Here is an 11,534-nt window from a genome sequence, read left to right on the forward strand (position 1 = left end):
TTTCACAAAGGATTGGAGTTTGTTTGCAACAAATTGGTATCAAAGCCGTGGTTCTTAATCAGCGGTTTCGATGGCAATGACGACGAAGGTGGAGATTAAAGCGTTCAATGGAGATAGCGACTTCTCGCTATAGAAGATCAGGATAATGGCTCAGCTCGGAGTTCTTGGATTGAAGAATAGTCTACTCGATCCGTCTCTAACAAAGATCGTACCGCTTACCAAAGGAGAGTTGAAGAAACCATTTGGTGATGAAAGCGAGGGTACTGAGTTGCCGCAAACTAAAGAAGTTCCCGATCAGATCAAGATTGATCAATCGGAGCAAGCTCTAAACATCATCATAAATCATATCGGCGACAAGGTACTGAGAAAGGTGAATCACGGTAAATCCGCTGCGGAGATGTGGTCTTTGTTGAACAAGTTATACATGGAAACGTCATTACCAAATCGAATCTATGTACAACTTAAGTTTTACTTCTTCAAGATGGTTGATACACAATCTATAGATCAGAACGTTGATGATTTCTTAAAGATTGTTGATGAGTTAGGAAGCTTGGAGATAGAAGTCGCTGAGGAGGTTCAAGCTATCTTGATACTCAACTCTTTGCCTATTGGTTATAGTCAGTTGAAGCACACTCTGGAATATGGAAACAAGACTCTATCTGTTCAGGATGTAGTTTCCTCTGCAAAGTCATTGGAGAGAGAAGTAGCTGAATTGAGGGAGTCGGAGAAAGGATCGGTCACAGCTTTGTATACATCTGACAAAGGAAGGCCTCAAGAACGGACTCAGAACAAGGGGTCTAAAGGCAAAAGTCGGAGCAGATCAACCTCCAAGACTCGAGTGACTTGCTGGTTCTACAAGAAAGAAGGTCATGTTAAAAAGGACTGTTTTGCTAGGAAGAGAAAGCTAGAGAGTGAAGGTCAAGCCGAGGCAGGGGTCATTACAGAGAAGCTGGTGTTCACAGAAGCACTAAGCATAAATGAGCAAAAAGCAAAAGATAAATGGGTAATTGATTCAGGATGCACATATCACATGACTTCACGCATGGATTGGTTTTCAGATTTTCAAGATAAGGATGCAACTATGATATTGTTGGGTGATGATCATACTGTCGAGTCGAAAGGATGTGGAACTATCAAGGTTAATACGCATGGTGGATCTATTAGGATGCTTAAAAATGTCAGGTATGTTCCGAATTTGAGGAGAAACTTGATCTCCACTGGTACACTTGACTGTCTCAGCTACAAACATGAAGGTGGAGATAGAAAACTACGTTTCTACAAGAATGGTAAGACAGCTCTACAGGGAAATCCTGAAAATGGTTTGTACGTGCTTGATGGTCATACTGTGGTTAATGAAATCTGCAATGTTGAAGACAGTCGGGACAAAACCATTTTGTGGCATAGCAGACTCGCTCACATGAGCATTAACAATATGAGGATTCTATCTGGAAAAGGGTTGATTGATAAGAAAGATGTACAGGATCTAGAATTTTGTGAACATTGTGTGATGGGGAAATCTAAGAAATTGAGTTTTAATGTGGGAAAACATACCACAGAGGATATTCTTGGATATGTTCATGCTGATCTCTGGGAAACAGTATTTTCTCTCCATCATTGATGACAAGACAAGGAAAGTCTGGTTAATGTTTCTGAAGTCTAAGGATGAAACCTTTGACAGGTTTTGTGAATGGAAAGAGCTGGTGGAAAATCAGATGGGTAAAAAGGTTAAGATTTTAAGGACTGATAATGGACTTGAGTTTTGTAACTGAAGGTTCAATGATTTATGTGCAAAGAATGGTATTGAAAGGCATAGAACTTGCACATACACACCTCAACAGAATGGTGTTGTAGAGAGGATGAACAAAACAGTGATGGAGAAAGTTCGCTGCATGTTAAATGAATCTGGTCTTGGAGAAGAATTTTGGGCTGAGGCAGCTGCTACTGCAGCTTACTTGATCAACAGATCACCTGCCTCTGCAATAGATCATAATGTGCCTGAGCAATTATGGTTGGGAAGAAAACCTGGTTACAGTCACTTGAGGAGGCTCGACTCAGTTGCTTATGTTCATCTAGATCAAGGTAAACTGAAGCCACATGCATTGAAAGGTGTATTTCTGGGTTATCCACAAGGTACTAAAGGTTTTAAGATTTGGTTGATTGAAGAACAGAAATGTGTTGTGAGTAGAAATGTTGTGTTTAATGAGCAACAAGTATTCAAGGACTTATGTCCAGAAAAAGAGTCCACCGAAAAGAAGCAGATGACTCCACTTGTTGAAACGGTTACTAAGCTAAAGAACGCTGGTGTTGAGGTTATCAAAACAACACAAGAAGGTGGAGCTGCAACAGTGGAGTTGAGTGACTCTGAAGATGAGTATTTTGAGCCTGAAGGAAGTGTTCCTGACAATATTAGTTTGGGGAATTACAAACTGGCAAGGGATAGAGCCAGGAGAGTTATTAAGCCACCGGTTAGACTTTCTGATTACAGTCAATTTGCATTTGCATTATGTGTTGCTGAAGATATAGCGACAGAAGAACCAGGGTGTTATCACAATGCAAAGTTGAGCAAAGACTGGGAGAAGTGGAATGGTAGTATGTCTGAAGAAATGCAGTCTCAAATTAAAAGTGGAACTTGGGATATTGTCGACTGACCTAAGGATGAGAAGGTTCTGGGTTGTAGATGGTTATATAGGAAGAAGCCTGGAATTCCTGGAGTTGAACCAGAAAGATATTAAGAGGTTCTTAGCTCTGAATTTGAAATGAAGGATTTAGGGGCAGCTAGCAGGATCCTAGGAATTGATATTAAGAGGGATAGAAAGAATGGAATTCTGTATTTGTCTCAGTCCAGTTACTTAGAGAAGGTGTTACGTCGGTTCAACGTGAGCGAAGCTCATTCCGTGGATACACCTATTGGAGGACATTTCAAGCTTTCTTCTGTTAAGTGAGATCGAGAGTGTGTTGATACAGAGAAGACTCCATATGCTAGTGCTGTTGGCAGTATAATGTATGTCATGGTTGGTACACGACCTGACGTAGCCTATGCTATTGGCTTGTTAAGTCGGTTTATGAGCAAACCTGGAGAAATGCATTGGGAAGCCATTAAGTGGCTTATGCGGTACTTAAAGGGATCTCCAGATTTGAATTTGGTTTACACAAAAGGTAAGGACTTCAGAGTACAAGGGTTTTGTGACTCAGATTATGGAGGAGATCTCGATCGTAGAAGATCTCTAAATGGTTATGTGTTCACTGTGGGTGGAAATACGGTTAGTTGGAAGTCAAGTTTGCAGCAAGTAGTGGCTATGTCTTCTACAGAAGCAGAGTATACTGAAGCTGTTAAAGAAGCTTTATGGATCAAAGGTTTGCTCGAGGATATGAGACTTGGTCCTAAGGAAGCTACGGTATGGTGTGACTCTCAGTCAGCCATTTGTTTGTCAAAGAATAATGCGTTTCATGAGAGGACGAAGCACATCGCGGTTAAGCATTATTTCATCCGAGATGTTATTGAAGCAGGAGAAGTTGAGGTACATAAAATTCACACTTCTCTTAACCCTGCTGATATGCTTACCAAGGTTTTTCAGGTGAACAAGTTTGAGGAAGCTTTAGACTTCCTTAAGCTTCTTCGGTGATCGTTGAAGTCACCATTGCCAGAGGTTACATCCATGTTGTGCAGTCCATTAGAAGAAGAGGAAAACTTGAATCAAGGTGGAGTGTTGAGGTTCTTAATTATGATTCAGTTTTCTGGTTTGGTTTAAACAGTTGGAATTGATTATGGTTGAGTTCCGGTTATCTCTGGTTATTGGATTGGGAGAAGATAAGAAGAAAAGGCAGAGACTCTAGTCACGAAAGAGGTTATGCCGTTATAAGCAACAAACTCTTCTTCGTCTTCTCTAGATTCTATTTTTCATACTTTTGTAAAAAAAAGAGAGAGAGAGCGAGAGAAGCTGTGAGACTCTATTGTTGTACAAGCTCGATCTTGAGCTGATTCATCTTCTTTGATAGTGGATTGCTGAATCGAATCTGGCCCCAGACGTAGGCTTTGTCACATCGACTTAGCTGAACTGGGTAAACAAACCTGTGTGTTCTTTGTTTCTTGTTTCTTGCTTTATCATTCGAATTCGTTCTGTTTTTTCAAATCAATCGAGAACAGCAAATACAAGAATAAGATTTCACAAAGGATTGGAGTTTGTTTGCAACAAACATGTATCCAAATTCCAAAATTGAAGTGTTGCAACTAGACGATGGTCACGTCTTCTTTAACCTCTATTTGGCTTTGCTTTTCACTATATATTTGTATTTCCTCTTCTTTAGTTTTACCCCACAGACCAAGGTATAGTCCACACACCAACAACACTCCCCCACCCACACTGCATCATTTATATAAACAAAAAACATCTTTAATTAACATCAGATTCTAATTACATATACATTAGAACCTCTATAAATTAATATTCAGTAAATTAATAATCTCTATAATTTAATAGATTTATTCGGTTCCAAGTTGGGACTAGTGTAATTTTGGATACTATTCGATAATATAATAAAATAATATTTTTTTTGAAAATTCTTTGTAAATATATGGTCCCATCAATAATATAAATTAATAATTATATAGAATTATCTAAATATACGTATTTATCGACACATTAATTTTTTTATTATAGTTCATTTTTGATATTTTTACTATACAAAAATCTTTAAATGCTATTGTCAAAACATGATAATTGTTATTTTCATTGTAATTGATTTTATAAAAATATTAGTTATAACTATTAAATCTTATTTTAATATTTTTTTACCAAATTAGGAAAATTTCTTTATAAATTAATAATTATTAATTTATCGAGAAATTAAAACCTCTATAAATTAATAGATTTTCATGGTCCCAACATTATTAATTTATAGAGGTTTTACTGTACATATATGTAGAATATAGTACGAAAATATTTATTTCTATAAACAACAAACCTTCCAAGGTATAATGTTTCCTTGAAAAGGAAAGATGAGACGATGCAGGTAATGATGAGAGCTAAAGGAGTGTAGAGTGCAGTGAATACAGGTCCTTTCTTTTCTATTGCCCAGACTTGTAACCAGTATGTGAGCCCAGTCACCATAATTCCCTATTTAATTTTGGTTTATCATTATTTCAATAATCAGAAAGAGATATTTCATATATTTAAAATAAAATGTAGTGATTTAAGATGCGATTAGGTTAACGTACACAATAAGCCATTGACAGAAGAGGTAAGCCGAATTCGATCTTCCAAACTGATGGATCTCTGTTCACCGCGACTGCCCAAACTGCGGTTTGTATGCAACTGAAAAAGCATTGAAGTGCCACCAACCGCAACTTTGCTGGGTATTCCTTCATAACCTTGCTCTAACAACACAATCAATCAAAGTTGTTAGAGAATGTATGTATTATATGTGAAATATACAATGTTATATCATATATATATATAAAAAAATAATACATATTTCATTGTAATGATGGTAGACTAAATCAAATTTCACATAGACATATGAGGAGTAGTCTCAATGGACATATACTTGATGTCATACATATGTCACGTCTAAAAATAATGGTGTACTTGTTTTTAGTGCATCCGTACAATGAACATAAGTTGTTGAATATTTTAGCAGCTTATTATGATAAGTAATTTGTATTTTGACTCGAATTTCTTTTATCCAATATAGACGTAGACTGGTTCCAAATAATTTCCAAACCGAACAAGACAATACTATAGTCCATTACTCCATTACCAACAATTATGAAGGTGTAGAAACGACTAGTCCTTTTCAGATCATGGTGAAGGTCCAATTACGTAACATCGGATTTTTTAAGTGAAACATTCCAAAGTATGATATCTCACAAAATTCCCAAGTATGATATCTCACAAAATTCTAATCCAAATTTATGTGTCCGTTGAAAAACAGCGTAAAATTTGGATATATTCTTAACACAAAGTATCTCACAGTATATATAACAAAGAAAAAAAGAAGGTGAGCTTATAGAAAATATGTATTTTTCATATTCTCATATATACATCAAAAATAATTAAAAATTTTGCGTGATAGCACACAAAAAAACACACAACAAAAAAAAAGGATTTTTAGGGTTTGGTAGCAAAATCATTTAGGGTTTTGGCATGGAATTTTCTTAGTTACAAAAACACTCACACACACACACAATAAATGTTACTATTCAATGTGTATTTGTGTAATACATATCATAATAGTGTTTTCTAAGGGAAACAGTAATGAGATAAACAAATTAATAAAAAGACGGAAGAAAAGAACAATGATTAAAAAATTAGGATGGGCAACTAGTGAATGTGATGAAAGTGAGTGATTGATGAGTGAGTGGCATACCTGCATGATAATCCACAAACACCAGCAAGTATTGGCAGCGAGCATTGTCATTGATCCTTTTATAGAATTTTTGCTTGATGTACCGGTGCCGTTTGATATGGTGTTGCTATTATAGTCGTTGATCAAACTTGGCCCTTTCACAAAAGCGAATACTAATGCGCCCAACATTCCAACTATCGAACCAATGACTTTGGCCACTCCATGTGACTTCTTAAACGTCACCGTCTCTAATCTTTTTCATATGAATTATATATAGAAATTCAAGTTAGATCATCAGTGCCCACAAAGTCAACTTTAGATAGTTTAGATACTTAGGCAAATTATCGTCTGAATTCTAATTATAATTTCAGATAAATATATTGATTGTATATAGTTTCATTGTCCTGCATGGTTTGTTCCACACTTACACTATACTTTATTAAAAAAATGTAGATGATTCAAAACCAGTAAATATATAATTAACTTTCTCAATCCGTTGCTATTTCATATATTTATAATCCTCGTTCTTTCTCTTTTGAGTCAAAACTCAACTCATAATAGTTTATTTGTGGTTTTCACCTGCTTACTTTTTTGTTATCGTCATACAGAATTTACTTTTACACAAAGCAAAATAACAACTTGGTTATATTATACTTGCATAAATTAAACCATCTTTTAAAGTAACCAGTTATATTATTTTCTTGTTCACATTTGTAATTGCCATATGTTAAAGGAAATTAAATAATAATATGGGTTATGATATATGCTTTAAGAATATAAAAAGAAACAATATAATAGATTAAAGTGATTTTATTTGATTTGATTTTTTTAACCGATTCTTTAGCTTTTTATCAGATATTATATTAATTAAGTATTATGCCCTCTGACCCCTATTAAAATAAAAGAAAATAAACAGAATACAATCTTTCGAGCAACTCGGGGCTTATATGAATTAAAGAAAGACGATTATCATAATAGTACCTGAACAGGAGAGCCAAGACGAAAGTGATAGAGGGGATCGCGTTGGTGGTGGCTGCCGCGAAAGTGGCGGTGGTGTTGTCAATGGCCACATAGTAGAGGTTAAGACTAAACGTAAGTCTAGTTTTTTACAACAATGTAGATCAATTTTGTTAGACATTTAGTTAATAACTTGAGTCCAATGGTAATCAAAATTTTCAGTTTATAGAAATAGAAACTAGTAATATATACCCGCATAAGGAGATAAAGGATATTTTGAGCAACAAGGCGAACGATAGAGGGGAGGACTTCGAGCTGCGAAACAACATAAATAATATGAGATGTAGCTTAATGGTTGTTATACTAATGTTATCGTTGTGTCATCATGCGGATTCAAACTAGCATAATATGTGAATATATAGAGTGATAAAAGAGAAGAACCTTTCAAGGAAGAATGCGAAAGGGGACAAGGTAATAGCTGCGAAGGCTTGTCTATAGAAAACAAAGACAAAAGGGTTGGTTCCTTGAGAGATGGCCACTTTTGAGAGCAGTGGCATTCCTGCATATATGATCTGTACGAACACCATTGCCATGTTGGCTTTGTGCTTCATCATCATCGTGGAGTATAGTAATAGTGATATATGTTTTTGTTTTTTGTTCTTTTATGTGATGAAGCTCACGTTGCTTCTCTCCCGGCCCGCTATTTATGCATTTGTGTTGGTGGCCACTTTAAAGAGTTTCTCATCTTTTTGTTAGGTCACTATAGCAGTACAGCTAATATGGACACGTGTGAAAACATTATACAAACAGCTTTCCACATGCGTTTTTGTTTGCTCCTCAAGATTTAGCACGAGTTATTGGTTTGAAATTTAAATAAAACTTTAAAGATTTTAAATGTTACGTAGAATTTGTTGTTATTAAATCAAAATTTTGTTAAACTATGTTAAAATTTAGTGCTATTAATTTGTGATTTAAAAAGAATCATTTAAAATCTTAATAAATTTGGGTTATTGGATTCAGACTTTTATAAAGTCACTAAAAGTTTTGTGTTATTCAACTAAAACAAAAAAAAAATCTAGGATTGTTAATAAGTTCAATTATTATGTTATTTGTTTATCATTTTAGACACGTTATGTACAAAATAAAATCATGAAAATATCATAAAAATACAAGATTATTTGGAACACTTTACAAGATTTTACAAAACTAATCAACAAAACTCTCTAACAATCTTTAACAATCTTTCACTTATTCACTTTTAATGATTTTGTTGAACTCTTCAAAAATCTTCGTAAATTATAATCAAATACCACAATATTTCATCTTAAAAAAACAACAAAAACATATTACTCTTCATATCTGCGCATACATGACACAATATGTGATTTAGTGATTTCAGAAAAAAAAGTAAGGGGGAGGTATTGATTTAGGATTTAGAAAGAATTTTAATGACTTTATGTTCTTGCTGATTGTTAGAATCATAGAAAATTGAAAGTTAAAATGAAGGATTCTAAGAGATTGTTTAAGAAGTTTTTTAAAATCTTGATGATTTGTTTTTTCTAATCTTGTAAAATCTTTCTATTTGATGAAAGAATTTTCATGACTTTTGTTATGAAAGAAAAGATATAAAATCCTAAACCAATAACATAAAATTTGAATTCATTAACAATCCAAGATTCTTTTGTTTTACTTGAATTAAATAAAACTTTTAATGACTTTATAAAGCTCTTAATCAAATAACACTAGATTTATCAAGATTTTAGATAACTTTTTACAAATCCACAACCAATAACACCAAATTTTTAAAGAGTTTTTAAAAGTCTTGATTGAATAACAACATATTTTATCTAACTTTTAAAGTCATTAAATTTTTTTTAAATCCTAAACCAATACCTCCCCTAAGTGATTTGATCATCTCCTCACAAAATTGCACAAATTACTCTTTATATCGGCGCATACATGACACAATATGTGATTTATCTATATATAGCAGTGTTCAAGAAAGCGGTCTAGGCGGCCGCCTAGGCGCCGTCTAGGCGCTAGGCGCTCAGCAGACGCCTAGATGACCGTCTAACCCGCTTAAAATTTCATACATTTTATTTTAATATTTATTTTTGATTTTTAAATTACATATAATTAAATTATTATGTTTTATATCTATATATGTAATTATAAATATTTATATGTTGTTAATATAACTTAAATAAATGTATTTTTCTTACCGTTGTTTATAATTTATAAATTTTTTTATTTTTATAACATATATTTTAATATAATTATATATATATAATGTTTTATGTTGTAAACGCTTAAACCGTCTAAAAACCGTTTAGGCTCCGACTAAGCGTTCTAGGCGCTAGGCGTTGGGTCACCGCCCAGATACCGCCTAGCGCTCTCTTGAACACTGATATATAGTGAAACATAAGTAAGTTGCAACTTGCTAGTGGTTTCATTTAATTCAACGTTGATATGATTGAGTTTTTAATCCACGTAATAACATCCCCAAGAACACGGTTAATTGTTAGTATAGTCTTATCAGGGTCGAATTCACAAGATTTTGGTATTGGATTCTCCTGGTAAACAATTTTTCTATATTAAAATTTCAATATACAAATTGCGGCTAATAGATAATAATTAATAGCTTATTTTAGAAATACGCAAATAGAAATTTTGTATATTCTTCCAGAGAAAAAGTGGAAGACACTCTACCTAACTCTAAAACTTTTCTCATCTCTGCCATTTTTGTAAACTGTTCTTTTGTTTTTCTTCACATGTATTATGTATATATCTATTCTTCTCCTTAGCCCTAGGCATTCGGGTATCCGTTCGAGTTCGGTTCGAGTATTTTGGATTTTCGAATATTTCCGTAAAAGATTTCTAGACCCATTCATCTTTTTTTGGTATTCAGATCGGATTTGGATCGGGTTGGGGTTTTATCCAATACCTGAAATATACTTCACTTCGTACCTTGAATCTCTATCCGCCTCCCTACTGTTTGTATCGGAGCCCGGATTTGATTATTAAACGATAAACTTAACAACATATTCGAATTCAATCCAAATTTCAAATCTATCCAAATTGAAATCTCTCTAACTCTGATATTAAAGATGATGAAAATGTATGACAAACATGTTTTTTGTTGAATATATTTTATTTATTTTACATTTTTCCTTCTTTTTGTGTGTTTTAATATGTAAAAACAATATTTTGATATCTAGAGTTCATGAGTATAGAATAAAAAAATCTAATTAAATCTCTACAAAATAAGTAAAATCTCTCATATCGAAATTCTATTTAAAAAAATGAAAGATGTACATATAAATATATAAATACTAGAGGTTTTAGAATTAGTCAAAGATATTAAAGAAGCAAAATGGTTAGAATGTTATTGCTTTAGGTCATGGGTTTGAATCTCACTAATGACTATTTTGCTGTATATATATACATGTTCGGGTTAATTAGGATACCTATTCGGATAATACCCGATCGGGTTCGGGTACCCGATCTCAATAAATTCTAAATCCATTTGGGTATTTTAAAATTTCAGATACAGATTCGGATTGGATTTTTTGGATCGGGTTCGGGTCGGATTTTCGGATTCGGGTATTTTGCCGATGCCTACCTCTCCTTCTTTGCCATTGAACCACGACGATGGAGCTAAGCCCTCTTACCAAATCAGCTTCAAGATCAGACTATCTCTACTCTATAATTATAGCTAAAAGGAAAAGTTATTTACAGACTAAATTAGTATGGAATAACAAAATTAGTAGTTTGTTCAAAAAAAAAAATTAGTCATGTGAAGCAAGAAATTAATTGAGACTTGTTAATTAAAACTCCTTCCTCTTATAAATATGTAAATCGTCTTTGATTCTGTTCTCGCCAACGCTGTCGTGTATTAATAAGGGTGAATGTCATGAAAACCCACTTTGGGTTGAGTTCTGTCACAAAAACCCACTTTCCACTCATGGTATACTTTTCCAAGTTTTTTGCTTATGTGTCCACTTTCCTTTTACATTTTTGCCCTTACTAATAACTTACCTCTCTTTCTCTCCTTCTTTTCTCTCTTTTTCTCTTCTTTTTTGTTGTTAACACTTTAACAAAGTAAAATATATTTATTTGTTATCATAAAACAAATTTTCTATTTATTTATATAAAATATGTTATGATTATATATTTTCTACATTTTAAGATACATATTGCTATATTTTTTATGAATTTTTAGATTATACAGT

At 33.5% G+C, this 11,534-nt stretch overlaps 1 protein-coding gene across 1 annotated transcript; it reads right to left on the reverse strand.

Annotated features, from left to right (window-relative positions):
• Nucleotides 1-4,054: 4,054 nt before the first annotated feature.
• On the reverse strand, nt 4,055-8,001 carry LOC104777535 (WAT1-related protein At1g43650-like). Its single transcript, XM_010501810.3, has 7 exons — nt 7,744-8,001; nt 7,555-7,617; nt 7,327-7,443; nt 6,367-6,598; nt 5,216-5,374; nt 4,963-5,114; nt 4,055-4,361 (listed from the first exon to the last, which is right to left on the reverse strand). Exons 1-7 carry the CDS (start codon nt 7,917-7,919, stop codon nt 4,229-4,231), a joined length of 1,032 nt encoding a protein of 343 aa, XP_010500112.2. The 5' UTR covers nt 7,920-8,001; the 3' UTR covers nt 4,055-4,228.
• Nucleotides 8,002-11,534: the final 3,533 nt, after the last annotated feature.

This window comes from Camelina sativa, chromosome 3 (genome assembly GCF_030686135.1).
Source record: "Camelina sativa cultivar CO46 ecotype springtype chromosome 3, ASM3068613v1".
Taxonomy (NCBI): Eukaryota; Viridiplantae; Streptophyta; class Magnoliopsida; order Brassicales; family Brassicaceae; genus Camelina; species Camelina sativa.